This window comes from Daucus carota, chromosome 1 (assembly GCF_001625215.2).
Source record: "Daucus carota subsp. sativus chromosome 1, DH1 v3.0, whole genome shotgun sequence".
Lineage (NCBI taxonomy): Eukaryota > Viridiplantae > Streptophyta > Magnoliopsida > Apiales > Apiaceae > Daucus > Daucus carota.
This window is the reverse complement of record NC_030381.2, coordinates 40,979,806-40,998,531: the sequence shown is the minus strand read 5'-3', so window position 1 is coordinate 40,998,531 and position 18,726 is coordinate 40,979,806. Positions and strand designations below refer to the sequence as shown.

Genomic DNA, 18,726 nt, shown 5'->3' with positions numbered 1-18,726 from the left:
CTTTAGTCCACCCCTTCTTTGCCTCTGTCTTTCTACTAATTAGTAATTAGTAATTTTATAGAACCCCTTCCGCAAGTTATTCATATTTTTCATAATTATTGTAGGGATTGGTGGGAGTAATCGTAAAGTCAAACATTGAGTCTTGAAATCTAGAAGTAAGTTAGGAAAAATGTGTTAAAAAATGCTTTCAAATTCTAAACGAGGTAATTATTTAGAGATAATTTTATTTTTTGTAAAGTTTACAAACAGAGACGGATCCATAGGAGCAACTCCAGCAGCTTCCCTATTTCATGTCCTAAGTCCAATTATAAGGAATGTGACATAAATTAGTGCTCCAGCAATGTCTTAGAGGTGCCTTAAATCACTAGGATCCTCCTTCCATGCCTTATTAATAAGGCACCACTAGTCATGCCTTATTTGATTTCTTTAATAAAAAAATCATTTCTCTCTTATTGTAACTTATTTTCTCTCTCTTCCTTTCATCTTTTATCAATCTCTTTCCAAATTTATTATTATGATAATAATAAGGAATGAATTATAAGGATCATTGTTGGAGTTGAAATACAAAATCTTGTCCTAAATCACTAGGATTCAATATTTTATAATATTTATAAGGAAGACACTAAGACACTGCTGGAGATGCTCTAAACATCCTAAAAATCACTTCTTCACCGTTCTCCCTATATGTTAGTCTCAAATTGGAACTCATTATTCTATTTTCTCCCAAATCATTTCGTTTTCAGATAAATCGATTAAATAATCTTGAAATTTTGATTAATTGTTTTTTATTGATACGAAACACAAATTCATCATTCAAGTATTTAATTGTCCGAATCCAAACCCCAAACACTATATATTAATATATCTTCACTTGTTAAGAAATAGATATATCCTTGTTAATTGTTATTGATATTGAGGGAATATAAAATTTTAAATACCCAAATCCAGTGATTTGAGACTTGTTCGATACAACTCAATAATTGAGAGAGAGTCGGGCGACAGTAATTCCAAGATTTAGCCATGTTTTAGAATTTTATGAAATATTATGAGATTTTAAGAAACAATATATTATTTTAATTTTAATTGAATACTTAAAATTCTAATATATTACTTCTTTATTCAAATTAAATAATTAAGATTTCATTAAAAAAACAAACAATACAGATCGAATTAAATGCAACCCATGTATATGCGTTAAATCTTTTCTAACCAATATAAACCAAATACAACATTTTTGGAATCGAAGTGTACATCCGGGTTTAATGCAACCTCTACCCTTAAGGTAACCTTTGGATGTGAGGTGACCCCTCGTGACCTTTGGATATGAGGCGACCCTTCTATTTTCATTAAGGCTCTGATTGGACCATTTTAATCCGCTAATACTAGTATTTGATAGTTAGCCGATTGAAATAGAGATTTTGATTCAAAAAACTAATTTACAAAAAGCTACTTTGAGGATTAGAGGTTTTGATATGTGTCACAAAAAGCTAATCAAACAACTTAAATCTGCTAAAAGCTAACCTTATCCGTTGATTCCTAAACAAGGCCTAAATTTTTCTAACCAATGAAAATTAAATGCAATATTTTTGAATCTTATTGAATACAACCCCTGCCATTTAAAAGTTTTCTAACCAATGTAAACCAAATGCAACATTTCAGGTCACCTTCGGATTTGAAAGCAACCCATCTATGTCTGTTAAATTTTTTCTGACCAATGAAAACCAAGTGCAACATATTTGAAACTAAACTTATCTTGTCACAAAATTCTACTTCACTCAGCCACCAGGCATCGAAGGAAGAAAGAATCAAAACAGCTCTTTCCTTCGTCTTCCCAAAAAAAAAAAAAAAAAGCAGTCTACAAAAGATTTATGATCAAATAAATCCATGAGCAAGCAGTAACATCTCTAATGCCATTTTGTTTTGATAAAATATCAAAATCAAAAAAGTTCTGATACAACCCCGCCCATCTTGATCCTTGAACCACAAAATGAGACAATCATTTTCTAGAAAAGGTGGACTGCACAGTCTGCACAATGTTTTACATACATGACTTCAAAAGAAAAGGACTTGACTGTAAGTAATACAATACGTTCTTCATTCCACACGTGAGAGTCCACCTCCCCCCTCCGCTCGTGTCCTGTGCAAAGGAAGAGGTAGTTTAGCCCTAAATATATATAATAGTAACTTTTATAACAAGGATTGAAACATGTCCCAAAAAGGAAATATAAATCAAGCTGGAGCTAGACTGAGCCATAGCTACTTTGTATCCTTGGAATTAATACACACACACAACTCAGAGAATAGGGATAATAACTCTAGCTGCACCAATTGTGGTTCATAAGCTAGGTCAATAAGGTAATTAAATAGGGATTCGGGATGTACGTTGAATTCTTTTACGGTCTTTTCCCATACGACTCTTTTACAAAGAAAGAGGTTTCAAAAACGGTTTATATACTTGGTTTTATCTCTAATGTTAATCTTTAAAAAAATTAGCAGAATGAAAGGGGACTAGAAACTACCATAGACGAAGGTAGTATGCTTTTTCTTTGCACCTAAGAAGCATGGGTGCAGCAATGGGTGGAGTATTGCACCTCGGATGCGGCAGCAGGGTGTGGCTGGATATGTATAGGGTCCACCACCCCGAGTTATTTTGTATTGTTGGTCAGGGTTCGGGGTAAATGCAGGAGGGGCAGTGAATGTGAACAAAAGAAGAATTGCAAAACAATTGAGAGGCCGCCCTACTTAAAATATTGAGACTTACATCAGGAGGGGCAGTTTGTAATCGATAGATATATGTATGTTCATACCCGTTGACTTTGACTTAGTTTGACTATTCGATTTTTCTGAATTATTGTTAATTTAATCTTTCACCTTTTAATGATTGACATGATTGAACTACTTCAATTATTTTTATTGCGCAAGAGAATAAAAAGAATCTTACGCCACCCAACCCCATTCTGACCTCGATATGTTGAATTATCTGACACCATGATAAAATACTACCCTCATCATATTATTTTATATCTTTTAATTATTGAGGATGATGAACTCATTGATTTGAGCATTTAATTTTAGTTAAAATGCAACTCCTAAATCGCAATAGCACTCATGCTTCCTAGCTTTACACTGTCAATGTTAAAAGAAGATTCATTGATTCAATATCTGCATTTGTTACAGTTCTGAGCTACAACACGAAACTTCACAACACATTTTGGAAACACTTTCATATACACAATGGCATGCAGTTAAGTATCTTGGAAAATGTTTTACAGATCAAAGTTGATCGAGTTGAATCTTTACAATTCAGTTCCGGTAGAAGATGCAAGAAGTCATCTAGTTCCAACTGAATCAATTTTTTCAGAACACGCCCGGGGCCACCGGAGGGGAAGTAGCACTCTAGGGCTGGTTCTTGTAACAAAGGTGTTTCAAAACTAATAATTGAATGAAGATATAACTAATAAAATTAAGCATCTCATTACTACTTAGACTCCATATAGCCGAGGACTAGAAACCGACCACTTGGGTTTCTGCATTAATTTTATGTTCTACTGCGTTATACCCTGATTATATATGCTTTAGGTTCTGCAACAATTGTTTGTATTCAGCCAGCATATGTCAAATTTGAATGAACAGCTGACGAATTAGTTTCGCCAGTAACAACCACTTTTATGCATAATGCAGTCCAGCCATTAACTAAACTTGTCACAGAGGAATAGAATACTTACTTGTGATCAGATGGGTTGGGCATGAGTTCATAGACAATCGTCGCAACAACATCCCTCCTCAACTGTTATTACACAAAAAAAGATCATATTGTAGAAAGCACAAAGAGATATTTAAATCGATGATAGCAACTGTATTACCTGGGTGGCTTCACCTTTCAAGCCAATGTAATGAATTTCCGATGTGTCGCCACCATAATTATCAGGAAAATGCAAGGTGAGACTTCCAACACCTTGAAACCTAGAATATCTGCTTCCAGAATAGGTAGATAGTCAGGATGTAATGAACTTTTAAATTTCCACGGAGTGGAGAACGGATGTGGATATTAAAACCTAAATGTCTTATCTTATATATATCTGGTTACATTAAGATATTTAATGCATCACAATGAGAATTCTTTATTATCATCAGTATTTGTAACAGTAGCAGAAAGCAACTCAAGTTATGATATAAACTTGCAAACCAAGGTACTAATGCAAAAATATAATAACTATAATATTAATCAAAAATTGGTCCAATAACATACCTTGTCTGGTATTCTAAAAGTCCTTCTGTATTTTCAGCCAATTCCCATTCCTTAAGACAGAGAAACATATTGATATGAAAGCTGATAGGTTTCGTGAATAAATTTATCAACGTGAAAAATATGAAAAAAAATACCTGAACTGGTTGCATAGTTTGAGCGTCTGAAAAGTCTATACCATCTCGATTTATAAACCTGTGCAAGTATAAATACAGAGATGGTTTACTACATAATTTAATAACTAATTGATACATGGACAAGTGACTTTATAACCAAAACAGACATTCAACCCTCTTAAACTTTCCAAACCTACCACTATCAGGACTAAGAACATGAAATTAGAGGTAATGTAATCACAAACTATTATTTCTAGATATATGCTTCCTTAGTCATGTAGCTGCATTCAGTAAGAAGGAATTCAAAAAATAAAATTGTATTGAACTCACGCTCTCATCTTAGAAGGACTTGTTCCATCACTGCCACCAATGATCGAAATGCTCTTGATCTTAACATCTGAAGTAAATCTATTAAAAATAAATTAGAGGGAAATGTCAAGGCAACTAGCAGAAAATGACACGAAAATGAGTTAATACAACGCCATAGTCGGATGAGACATATATAAACAACGATGTATATAGATTTCAACAGAACTATAATATGCTTTCAGTCATAATTCTACTTAAGTGCACATATAAGTGAAAACAATAGTGCACTATTTTTCCTTGCTGATTAAGTGCAGTTCTATTCACAAGGACTTAAAAACTAACATGGACAACCAGAAAAAGATCAGAGTGCACAATCACATAAAGTAGGGTCTGTTGATGGGACAAGGATACTCATGAAAGCATCATTATCATATATAAGCAAGATGAGAAACTTATGCAAATATGAGTTATCTGTTAGATAAAGTCACACAGTTTGGTTCAATGGTAAGCTTTCACTTACAATAACTTTGTTTCTCATTGGCTACATCTAGAAATACTTCATCTTTCTCTTTTTAAGATTCTATATAATAAGCTTGCTCAGAAATTTTTTGGTGACCAATAAATCGGTTATATAAAAATAAAAATAGTTGAAATAAAATTAATAGTAATAGCAACAACAATAAAAAGATATGCATAGAAGTTATAATCTTTTTTATAAAAATACAATTTAGAATCTAATACTGTATACTTGACACAACAGCATCATAAATATATTTGAATATGTACTACCATATATTTACTGGTACCGTTTTTGAATTTTATTGATGTCAGATGGATGAACACTAGATATTAAAATCAAGTACGAGAAAGATTATGTATAAGAAAACTTCCTTTAAATCTGAACAGAACAGATTTATAATGTGCAGAACTACCAAATCCCCTCCCCTCCACTTCTGCCATAAGTAAAGGTCCTAAAATCTAAATAACTCAAGGAGTAGCAATAGTATACATACATACATATACACATATGTATACATCTCTCTCTCTCTCTCTCTCTCTCTCTCTCTCTCTCTCTCTCTCTGTGTGTGTGTGTGTGTGTGTGTGTGTAAAGTGGCGTCAAGTAGGGATTAGTACATACAGTGACATAAACTACATATCTGGATTGGGTTCCAGTGTAGACAACTAAACCAATAAAATCATCAGGTAAAGTAAATTAAGCAATTAAAGTAGCCTAATTAGATCAACAGGTAAAATTGTAAAGGTGACTGAAGCAATCGAAGTACTTCCCAGCATGACATATATATGAATGGCCAAAAAGAATTCAATAAACACTTACGGAATGAAAACGATCAACTCTGGATCCCCCTCGTTGCTTTCCAAGTGACCCTATCATAAGCAAAAGCACACACCATTGTCGAAAATAATTGAAGTGTCTAAAGTTAATATCAAAGCACTTCGTTAATAGCATAAAATGGCCAGGTACTGAGAATAAGCATTAATAAATATATTTTAAAATATATAAAGGTAATAATTTGATCCTTCTGTTCCCCTAGCTATTCACCTAAAGCATATATAGGCAATTTTCTTAACATGATATCATGCTCTGACTACCTGTATAGTTCTCCCTATATTCAATTTATTATAAAATACAAATTCATGACAACATTCTAATATAAAAATATGAAAAAGGGCATCTGTTTTGTTAATTATTTTCATTTACCAAAGATAAAATTGGACTATCACTTGTCAGATTGGACACTAAACTCCTAGAAATCGGTGAAGATTTCAGCCATAAGATAGAAAAATGTGTGGTTGTCTATTTAAAGAGTCCAAATAATGAAAACTATTCAAATTAGATCTACCTTCCGAACAATAGAAAAACCTGCATGTGAACATGAAATCAGATGAGATGCAATTTAACATTTACCTCTGAAATACTCAAACGCTGTTCCCAAGCTTTAAAAACTGACTTTACACTTCCTGGAACAGCCTCATTCAAAGCAGACACCTTGACAACAACAGTAAAAGAACTTCTTAAATCATATAAGGAAGCTTAAGTTCAATCACCATCATAGTTGATTATAAAACTTATTAATAAACACTAATATATAAAATAAAGGAATAACTACTTAAAAATTTTCAATGATGTTTTTTGCTATGTTGAAAAGTGTAATTTGGGATTTTCCTTTTCCAAACATATACTGTACTGAAAATAATTCAAGAAGAATATAGTCATTTGATAAGCTTACATTCATAATCGTAAGGGCATTAAGAATTAAACAGTGCAACTCGTTAAGCTATTTGAATTTGAGATAATAGATGAAACCCAAGTAAAAAGGACTAAAGGAGTAACATAAAGATACTTAAGCCTGTGAGCTAGATTTAGGTTGACCACATCAATGTTATAAGCTAGAATATGAACGAAGTCCGCAATGTTTGAAGCACCAAAACTTGTCGACAAATCGCAGTTGAACCATTCTAATTTTCTCAAGTTTAGTAATCTTTATCAATCAATATACGAGTTCCAGAAGACGAGACTTGTCAATTAGGTATCTAACTAGCAATTCATACAGAATACGGGGAAAGCTGAGGAGCAGCCTGGAATCATCTCAATTCTTGTCACTACACTTTATCTTGTTAGTTTTACAGAATCAATAACATGTTTCAGCTTGAGCAACGTTGTTTATTCAATCAAAACAAATTAGTACATAAAAGAGGCCGAAAATTTGGGAGCAACTAGAAACGAGTGTGAATTGAAGAAACAAAAGAGTTGAGAAAGAAATCAAAGCTGGGGAGAGATTTTTTGTTCGTTACCTTGGGAAGATCAATGTGTTTGTAGAGAGACCAATCGGAAGAACAATCGTGTTCTTCGCAGCTGTGATCGTGCGTACAAGCAGCCATCCCTTTCTCCGCAATTTCTATTTTCGATCTCCTTTTTCATTATCCTCTTTTTATTTCTCCCCTCTTTTCTTCTGTCTTCTGCATTTTAATTTTTACCCTCATACTTTTACTTTTCTTATTTTATATTATATTTAATTATTTATTTATATTTTTCAATTAATTGCTTTTTATTTTATTTTAGATCGATCTATGAGTTTATAAATTTTTGAAGATAAAAATACCTATTGATGCAAGTATATAATTAATCGGTAAAATAAGTAGATTAAATCATGAAAAAAATGTACCCATCCTTAGTATACTAAATAATATAAATACAATTCTTATTTAAGAATATATATCAGACATATGTGATTTATCTGTTTATCATCATTATCAAATAGATATAGGGTCCAGGTCTCCGTCCGTAAAAAAGCGCTCGACGTGCTAAAATTTTGTTTTGATCCTGGCCGCTGGATCCTGGATATACATCCAACGGCCAGAAAATTGTATGTTTTTTAACGGGTTAATTATCAAGTTGGTCACTGAAGTGGGCTTAATGTATCAAGTTGGTCACTGAACTCAAAACGGTATCAAGATGGTCACTGAAATGGCCATAAATATCAAACAAGTATCTTGAAATTTAAGTTCAAGCAGTAAAAATATTATTTATAAAGTTTTACACATTATTTTTGAATGTTACCACAACCAACAAAAAGGTTATGACTTCTAATATTTATGATAATATATTTAGATTTTATCAAGTTTATTTATTATTTATTTTTAATTAAAATAAAAAAAATAACTATATAATAAAATATAAATAATAAATAAACTCGATAAAATATAAATATATTATTTTAAATACTAGAAGTCATAACCTTTTACTTGGTTTTGGTAACATTAAAAAATAATGTGTAAAACTTTATAAATAATATTTTTACTGCTTGAACTTATATTTCAAGGTAATTGTTTGATATTTATAGCCACTTCAGTGACCATCTTGATACCGTTTTGAGTTCAGTGACCAATTTGATACATTAAACCCACTTCAGTGACCAACTTGATAATTAACCCGTTTTTTAACAGGTCCTCAGCATACATATGCTAGGGACCTAGACCCATGTATATATACACACACACTACAGTAATTTAAATTATAAATAATAAATTACGAAGTATATAATTATATTATAATAAACCAACATGTTTATAATCTGTAGTCCAAGATTTTAGTTATGTTTTTTCGATTTGGTACTCTTTTTTTGGAACTATAACAGCGTGCGGAGGTCTGTTACTCTTACATTCTTGAACAGTTTCAAATACTAAAAAACACTCATGACGATACATTAGCATATAATATCTCATAAAGAAAATATATTGATGTTAAAAATAAAATTATAGACATACAATTTTGAATATCATTTTTTAACAAGAACCTACGTTAACTTATTTTAATTCTAACGTGTTCTATTTCAATACAAACAGAATCATTACATAACCCTTTCTAACTCTAATATGCTAAAATATATGAAATATGAAATATGATTTAAAATTATTTGATTAATAAATTATCACATATTAATAACAGAAAAATATTTATAAATTGATAATAAATTGTAAAAGTTAAATTTCTATGAGAAAATATGATTAGTTTGTTAATATAATTTAATTAAAATTCAATTCTTTAATACTAAAATTTTAATAACATGATGTTAAAATTTAAATTATAAATAATAAATTACGAAATATATATCGGTCCGTGCTTTGGAAGGGTTAAAAGTGATTTAAAAGCAGAACCGAGATACTAATATTTGAACTACACTTATATTTGTGAGAATTAAATAACTCTTTACCGTCTACACTTTCTTGGCATACTCTTCACGAAAGAAATAACAAAATAAAAAAATGGAGAAAAAGAGCAGTTCTTATATATTTTTATATATTAACCTAAAAATAGGGAGAAATAAACAATTGAAATCAAATGAGAAGAGGAATTAGGGTTCCCAATTGAACTGCCTCTCTCTATCACTTTCTCCCCAAATAAAAAACCCTAAATTCACTCCTTCAACGACTCGATTTGCGATGCCTCGTTAATTCCGAGGCAGGTACGTTTTAATTCATGTTCCTTTTCATTATTCTTCTTAAATTTCTCAAGTTTCCCCCTATTTTTTGGGATATTTTAGCTAGTTTTTCATTTGAATCGTTGTTTATTGTTAGTTTCTTGCTCAAATGTGTGAATATATGTTAATGTATGATGATTTGATAGGTTGTTTTTGTATTTTCAGATCTGAAATTGGGGTTTGTAGGCTTATGATGGGATATGAAATTTGGGGGTTTTTGTGTGGAGGGTTTGAATTGAGTTTTTTTTGATGGAAAATAGTTTAGTGAAGTCGACAAGTGCGGTGATCTCGAAAGAAAGTGGGTTTGTGGATAATCAGGGTTCGGATGATGGGTGCGGGAAGGGGAAGAGTGGTGGTGTAAATGATGGTGGTAAGAAGGTGAGAAAGAGGAAGGGGAAAGATAATGTGGAAAGTAGTGGCGAGACAAAGGTGAAAAAGAGTAGGACTAGTGTCGATAATGGGAGCTTGGGGAAGTCGGAATTGGGTCAGGGTATGGATAGAGGTGGTGGAGTGGGTGGATTATCAGTTGGTTTTGATGGTGGTGGTGATGCTGTCAGGGTTCCGAGAAAGAAACGAGGATCTGCTGGGAGTAAGAGTCATGTTGTGAAGCAGTCGGGATCATCTAGCTCGGTTGTTCAGAGTGGACAAACTAAGTCTGATTTGAAGGATTGTGGTGCTGTAGTACTGAGTGTACCCTTGCATGCTAAGAAGAAGAGAGGAAAGTTGGTTGTTGATAAAGGGAAATCGGTTGATCAGACTGAAGTGTTGGACTCTGACTTGAAGGATTGTGAGACTGATGTGCTTAGCATACCCCAGCATGCAAAGAAGAAGAAAAGAAAAAAGTTGATTAGTGATGAAGGGAACTCGGTTGATCAGATTGCCAAACTGGAAACAGATTTGAAGGATTGTACGACTGGTATACCAAGAGTACCCCAGCAGGGCAAGAAGAGAGAACCTTTGATTGTTAATAAAGGAAGCTCGGCTGATCAGACTGCCAATCTGAACTCTGACCAGAAGGATTGTGCGACTGCAATACCAAGAATACCCCAGCATGCTAAGAAGAGAAGAGAACCGTTGGTTGTTGATAAAGGAAGCTCAGTTGATCAAACTGTCAATTCGAACCCTGATCGGAAGGATACTACCGTAGATAAACTGAATATACGTGATGCTGATGAAAAGAGAATAGAACAGTTGATTATTGATCGAGGAGACTTGGTTGATCAGACTGCCATGCTGAACACTGATTTTAAGGATTGTGCAACTGCTTTACCGAGTACACCGCAGCATGCTAAGAAGAGAAGAAAAAAGGTTATTACTGATGAAGGAAAAGTCGCTGATGCATCTTCTAAAAAAGAGCAGAAACATGGGAAGAAAAGAAAGGGCCTGCCGTTGGATAGTTTAGAATTTGCAGATAAAGCTCAACCTGCAGTTGGCCACACAGAAAGTACTTCTGAAGATTCCACAGATAATGAGGAAAATCTCGAGAAAAATGCAGCCATGATGCTTTCATCTCGATTCGATCCTCGGTGCACTGGGCCTTCTTGCAAAAGCAAATCTTCCTTAAGTCATTCTGGTGGAGACACTGGTAGTCACGCAGAGAACATGCAAGCTAGTTCGGATTGCCCTTCTCCTGATACTGCTAGCAGATTACTGAGACCAAGGTATAACCACAAAGAGAAAGGACGTCCTCGCAAGCGACGCCATTTCTATGAAGTTGTGTATATGGACAAAGATCCTAGGTGGTTTTTAAACAAAAGGATCAAGGTGTTTTGGCCATTGGACGAGAGGTGGTATCATGGGCTTGTCAATGATTATGATGAAGAGAGGAAACTTCATCATGTGAAATATGATGACAAGGATAAAGAATGGATTAGCCTTCAAAATGAGAGGTTCATGCTCTTGCTTCTGCGTAGTGAAGTTACAGATGCGGGAAAGCCACTACCGTCTTGTGCTGAGGATAAAATAATTGACGAGACCAGAAAAGATCTAAGTATGAGTGTAAAAGACACCAACGCCTTAAGTCATCTGGAGTCGGAGCCTATTATATCATGGTTGGCTGGTTCCAATCGAGCTAAATCTTTGACCGGTGTAAAAAAGCAGAAAACGTTCCATCCGTCCCCCAGTGACTCATCGCCATCATCTAAAAATGTCACAAATGCACAGCGCAATAGTAATGTATGTTTGTTGGAAAAACAAACAAGTGGAGTACGCTATTCTGATTCTGTGGATAGATTAGCTGTGGAGGCAGATGGTGGGGAAGTGATGTCAAAGCATCGTACTAGCTCAAAAGAGAATGGCTTACCCACTGTTTACTTCAGGAGACGGTTTCACAAGAAAAAAGATGCATTTATTTCTATGTCAGTGAATAACAATGTGCAGAGAAATTTACCTACAGAGGATGGGTTGCTGACTGTTGCGGATAGGTTCTCCACTTCAGATAAGGAAAATGTTCTTTTAGATAGCGTCAACCCGAGCAAGATGATGTTGTTGATAGGTAGTGATGGCATGTCTAAGCTGAACCTGGCTTTGATACCATTTAAAAAATTTGTGTCTCAAGTAAGATTACCAGTCCGATTTCTCCTTGATTTCCCATTTGGTTCTGAGATGTCCAGATATTTCCGACTCTCATTATTGCAGCAATATGGCGCAATAGTTAGTACATGGCCCACAGTTTATTTTGAGATGCTTTTTGTTGACAATGAAGTTGGTTTGAGGTTTTTCCTCCTTGAAGGTTGCCTGAAGCAGGCTGTTGCCTTTCTTTTCATTGTTCTTAGTATGTTTTTTGACACAAAGAAACCGAGGGAGTCTGTTGATTTGCAAATTCCAGTAACGTCAATAAGATTTAAACTCTCATGCACACAAGATCTTAGGAAGCAGCATATTTTTTCATTCTACAGCTTCTCCAAATTAAAACATTCTAGCTGGTTGCACCTAGATTCCATTTTGCAGAAGAAATGTTTATTTTCTAAGAAACTTCCTCTTCCTGAATGCACTCTGGAGAACATCCAAGCGTTTGAAAGTGGGAGCAAGCAGATACACATAAATTCTGTTAGCTGGCAATCCTCCTTTCAGGTATCTGTTAAAATTGCATCTATATATTATGTTTCTTTTTGTTTTTTTATTATTTAAACAAGTAAATAACTACCCAAAGCGTCCAACTTCGGTGATCAAGAATAGGCTGTTAAAGGAGTTATGACTTTTTGAATACTTGTTTCTCTCTTACCTGTTTCATAACAGCATTGCTTCTCAGTAATACATGTTATTTATAACTGATATGCCAACTGACAGAGGAAATCCTGTCTGCATCTAACAATATATATAAATAAACTTTGATTAGAGTTTTATTAACTTTAGACTTTTTGTCCATCTTCTATCAGGGTACTAGAAGAAAATCTTTCCAGGATATAATACCCATCGGTCTTTCTAAAACTGGCAAGGAAAATAGGAGCCAGCCTCCTTGCTGTAATGTGATGCATGGGATTCTACCACTCGCTCTTTCTTTTAGTGCTGCACCGCTTGTATTCCGTAGCCTTCATCTAAGCCTGCTGATGAAAAGTAGTATAGCATGTGTGCGTCTTAGGGAGTGTACACTTGCTTGTTCCTTGGATCATGTAGAAAACACTTCAAAGTCAACAACCAATGATTGTGCTGTAGCCAAACATGGTTCTGAGATCTTCCCGGTGGTCCCTGAAAGTACTCCAGGAATTTTCTTGTTAGATGAGGGGCATTCTGGATGTTTATCACATACCAAAGGCCAGATAGAAACTCATCCTTTGACTGGTAGCATGAACTGTGGCACAACTATGTCATCTCTACATTACAAAGATAAAGGTTCAGATGCTGATGGAACATTTAATTGCTCCAATGACGGTGGATGTATAAGTACTAATGTTATTGCCCACTCCCTGAATAGGGAAAGTCACAATCCAGAACCAGAGAGGCTGTTGACACTGAAAAATAGGATGTCATATAAAGATCCGGGCTCAGGTATTTCTAGGGAGAGTGATTCTCTTAATTTGGATAGCATGCGTGTTGAAATCCCGGAGATTGATTCAGCAAAGAGCAGCATTCTTGGTAAATCGCCTGGTGTATCGAGGGTTTCTGATTATATTTCTGCTACGAGCGATGGAATAATTACGAGCCCCAACACTTTTAGTCCCACAAATTTTTGGACTCCCAACACAAGAAACTTGAATTCCTCGCCTCTTGGAGAAATCTCTCCTGCTTGGCATGGTGAGAGAATAAATGTTGTTCACAGTGGCTTTGGCACTGGACCCAGGAAACCACGAACTCAGGTCCATTATGCTATGCCTTTTGCTGGTTCAGAATTTAGTCCGAGACATAAACCTCTAAATCAGAATGGGCATCCTTTCCGGCGAGTTAGGCGAGCCAGTGAAAAGAGGACATATGATGACACTAAAGGTTCCCAGAGAAACTTGGAGTTATTAGCATGTGATTCAAATGTTCTAATAACTCTTGGGGATCGATGCTGGAGAGAATATGGGGCTCGTGTTACCCTAGAAGTTGCAGATCAAAATGAGTGGAGACTTGCTGTCAAGTTTTCTGGAAGTACAAGGTATTCGCACAAAGTACTTCATGTCTTCCAACCTGGGTCAACAAACCGTTACACACATGCCATGATGTGGAAAGGAGGAAAAGACTGGGCCTTGGAATTCCCTGACAGGGGTCAATGGATGCTGTTTAAGGAAATGCATGAGGAGTGTTATAACCGCAACATTCGTGCAGCTTCTGTGAAAAACATTCCTATACCTGGTGTACATTTAGTGGAGGAGTGTGAAGCTAATATGGAAAAACTTCCATTTACTCGTTCTCCCAGGTACTTCCGGCAGATTGAGGATGATATTGACATGGCTATGAATCCATCAAAGATCTTATATGACATGGATAGTGAAGATGAGCAATGGATCGATTTTCAAACCCAGGAAACTTGTCATGTGGCAATTACTGATGATCTTTTTGAAAAAACTATGGATACATTAGAGAAGGTTGCCTATGCTCAACGACGTGATGACTTTACCGTTGCTGAATTAGAAAAGCTCATGGTTGGGGTTGTGCCGGGTGAAGTAATAAATGCCATCTTCCAACATTGGCAGCAAAAGCGGAAGAAAACTGGGTATCCATTGATAAGGCAGCTGCAGGTATTTCACTTTTACTTGTTCATTTGGTCATTTGATTTATTATTAATCTTCTATTTAAATTTTCTTTGGATGGTTGTACCCCAACCCGGCTCATTAGATTTAATATAAAAGGACAAGTGGTATAGGAACAATTAGCTGAGTGCCTTTGGTATTGGGTTCATACCTTCTGATTATATTTTTTCAACGAGTCAACATAAATGAATAATATTATTGCTTATGAATAGAAGTGGAAACAATGCACAGAGGAGTACCACTGATGAACTGATTCAGTAACTAGACCCTTAGCGAAAGTCACTATTTGAAACTTACTGAGTTTTAAGTGAAATCTTTAATTCTTTATGCTTAGAAAGGTTACATGTCATATCCCTTATTTTAGTTAATCATATGCTAGTAGTCAATTTTTGATCAGGTTGACAATTTTTATGCTGCCTGTCCTATAGAAAAGTATAAAGATAGCTGTGTTTAGCCCTCACAGTGAATAAGGTTGTTTTGTAACAAAATGTACTGATATTCTTGCGCTTTATCAGCCTCCATCTTGGGAAAGGTACCAACAGAAATTGCAAGAATGGAATCAACTAGTGAGCAAAGCCAACACTGCCGCTGCTCGTGGAGGTAAGGTGAAGAAACCACCACCTGTGGAAAAACCAGCCATGTTCGCTTTCTGTCTAAAGCCACGTGGTTTGGAAGTGCCTAATAAGGGTTCGAAACATAGATCACAGAAGAAAATTCACATTGCCCATGCTATCATTGGGGATCAAGATAGTGGTCATACTTTTGGTAACAAATCCTATATATGCTTACCCAGTGTTTTTTTTAGTTGGTCACGGTATAGCATCTTAGTGCTGTGGCTGATTTTTCCACATTTGTTTTTGCACTTGCAGGAAGAAGATCAAATTCATTCGCATTTCGAGATGAGAAAGCTACGTATCCTGACTATAGTCCTGAAAATTCAGATACTTCCCCTTCAATGAGGATTTACTCGCCAAGTGATGTTTGCAGCCATGAATATGTTTCGCCGAACAATGGCGCACCTGACTATGATAATCACCCCAAACTTTACAAAAACAAGTCAAAAAAGATTGGGGCAATAATGCCTCGTAGCAATTTGCATGCATCGCCTTCATACAACCATAGAACACCTGGAAAGAGAAATGGGGTGCAGCGGCGTGACATTGAGTTCCCGGATCGGCCAATTCAAATGCATTACCAGTCGGAGGTGTACCCAGGGACAGGGAATATGCAGTTTGGTGTGCGAGATCTTGATGAGCTTGGTGTGCGTGAGGCATCAAATGCAGCCAAGCGTGTGTCTCATTTTGCAAGATTTAAAAGGGAAAAAGCGCAGAGATTGCTTTATAGAGCAGACCTTGCTAGAAGTAGGGCAGCGTCTGCTATTATTACTGCTGAAGCACTGAAAACCTCTTATAGCCTGAATGAAGGTAAAAATGAGAGCTTATCTGAATGAAATTTAGTCACTCTCTTCAGCTTCGTAGTCTGATCAATGGAGTCGTATAAATACCCGACTCGGTTTGGAGTTTGAACAGTCGATAGTATCTTTCCTCTAACCTCAGCCTTTCTGAGACGATGGGTTTAAGATGTCAGTTTGGTTGCTGCTTCTGCCTTAAGCCAGACCAAATTCTTAACTAACCAGTTTCAAATATCAAGGCATTTTTGGTACATAAAATACTAATCCCGTCACTAGTTTCATTTCATTAAAATCTGCAGGTTTTTCCTGTTGAGATGGTTGTATGTATGGTTTGTATAGTATTCTTCTGACCCCGGTTTTAGACTCCGGTTTTATGTGGCTGGCTAACTTCTTAACCGTCTTAGTATATGTTTGATATGCTGAAATAATTTTTTACATCTCTGGGAACCTTTTTTCTTTTTTTTTTTGGACAGAATCTCTGGGAACTTTAATATGATTACATATGGAATGTAATAAGTCTTGGTAATTTGGTATTTGGTGAATTGGGGTTTTGGAGAGCTTAGTTTTTGTGGGACGGGTTCTCTGATTCACGTGTCCTTGCAGTAAGCCGTCATATACTTCAAAGCGAGGCTACAAGTGAAAGTTAGTTCATGTATTATGACCGGCTAAATTGAATATATCTTGACTTGACTGAAATTTATGTACATAATATAATTTGAGAAAACTAAGAAATTATATGAAAAATATATTTAATTTATTTTAAAATATATCTTTCGATTTCTTCAAATAATAAATAATTTTTTCTTTAATATTTACTTAAGATCGATCACTTTAACTTCTCAACATGGTTTTGCGTGAAAATTTGTGCTACTAACATGATATGTCTTATTTTAAGGTGCATTATGCATATCCTAAACTAATTTATTAATAAAAAATTTAATTTTTTTCTCGACGCATCTTTCTCTTATTATTTTTTTCCAAATGCTATTTTTTTCTTTAACGTAGAAACTCGCAGTCACCATCCTTTGGGTGCGCTGTCAGTAAACTCACGAGCTCACACAATAGCCTGCAAACCACGTGAATCAAGGTAAACCGCACTTAAGCGACAGACTCACCAAGGTAATCCGCACTTAGGCTCAGATCGGTATACCGCACTCAGGTGACAGGCTCATGCTCAGATGCATGAGGCATGATCACAAATTCTTCTTCACCTTTGAGATTCGAACATGTGATCAAAAGAATATAAATCCCTTCTTTGATCAACTACCAAATGCTATTCCTTCTCTCTTTTTCTTTTTTCTCAAATACTACTTCTTTTCCCTTTTCTCAAATACTACTTCAATTATTCTAACAATAATACATAATTATACGAAATGCTATTGAAATTTATATACAAAATAATATCCTCAATCATTTGGACATTACTTTTTAATATATTTATGAGATATTGCTTTTGGACATAATTTTTAAATATAAAACCAAACCAAGCCAAACAAACCCAATATATCCCGCTTAGAGCAGGGTCTGGGGAGGGTAAAATGTACGCATACCATGCCCCTACTCATTTAGAGTAAGGAGGCTGTTTCCGTGAGACCCCCGACTTAGTGCAAGACAAAATTTTGTGTGAAATATAAGTAAATTGTACCTTGGCCCATGATTTCTAACACATGGGACTCACCTCTATCGGCAATGCATCTGTCCATGAATGATCTGAGCCGTTGCACCTGAGTCTTGTCCTAAAAACATAACACCAGAACACTCAAAACCCCTGTAAGCCACTAAACCGAGTCTCAACTATTCTAATACGCCATCGCCAATCATTTTTATCTAATGTCATATCTCCCGTTAGATTTAGGGCTCCCAAGTCCAAACTCAATTGATCAGACCACGTCCGCCGGACTTGTTATTGCAAAGTAAGCGTTGCGGTGAAGTGTTGGAAGGCTGTTATAGAAAAATTTTTCTATTCAAAATTCATTGTATTTAAGGTTTTGATTTTAATCAAAAAACTAAATATACAGACATGATTATCACATTGAAAATAAATAAATATTAAAATATATATTCAATTTCTTGCGAATCATATGGGAAGTACAGAATAAAATTACTCCCTCCGCATGACAAAAAAATAAAAAATTACTCCCTCCGTTTTAATATGTTAGTCCTAATTATCATTTTCACACATATTAAAGTATTTTAAATGTGTTTATTTTTCTTTTTATTTTTATACTCTTTGATGATTGTAAACATTGAAAATAGCTAAATACAATTAATAGGATTAACTAATGTATGAAACTACCTCACATAACTCTTGTAATCTAAAACCAACTTTCACTTGATAATATAAAATCTCAAGAGAGTGTTAAATATTTACAACTTGTTGATTTTTGAAAGAGAAGTTCAAAATTAAGTTTTGAAACTAGCATAAAAGCCCGTGCAAGGCACGGGCCTCTATTTAAATTCATTTTTTACAGTA

The 18,726-nt window shown here is 35.0% G+C and overlaps 2 protein-coding genes across 3 annotated transcripts; one reads left to right on the top strand and one right to left on the bottom strand.

Annotated features, from left to right (window-relative positions):
* Positions 1–1,896: 1,896 nt before the first annotated feature.
* On the bottom strand, positions 1,897–7,642 carry LOC108208525 (uncharacterized). The gene is made up of 9 exons (XM_017379060.2): positions 7,486–7,642; positions 6,599–6,679; positions 6,008–6,057; positions 4,693–4,770; positions 4,384–4,441; positions 4,250–4,299; positions 3,864–3,972; positions 3,726–3,787; positions 1,897–2,137 (listed from the first exon to the last, which is right to left on the bottom strand). The coding sequence occupies exons 1-9, from the start codon at positions 7,570–7,572 to the stop codon at positions 2,095–2,097; spliced, it is 618 nt and encodes a 205-aa protein (XP_017234549.1). The 5' UTR covers positions 7,573–7,642; the 3' UTR covers positions 1,897–2,094.
* Positions 7,643–9,497: 1,855 nt separating this feature from the next.
* LOC108203413 (uncharacterized) lies at positions 9,498–16,712 on the top strand. Of its 2 annotated transcripts, none has more exons than XM_064084220.1 (5): positions 9,498–9,652; positions 9,837–12,743; positions 13,049–14,830; positions 15,358–15,607; positions 15,712–16,712. In XM_064084220.1, the coding sequence occupies exons 2-5, from the start codon at positions 9,921–9,923 to the stop codon at positions 16,290–16,292; spliced, it is 5,436 nt and encodes a 1,811-aa protein (XP_063940290.1). In that variant the 5' UTR covers positions 9,498–9,652; positions 9,837–9,920; the 3' UTR covers positions 16,293–16,712. The 2 variants fall into 2 exon arrangements, with proteins under 2 accessions (XP_063940290.1, XP_017227827.1); XM_017372338.2 differs by having other exon boundaries at positions 9,498–9,656.
* The last annotated feature ends 2,014 nt before the right edge of the window (positions 16,713–18,726 follow it).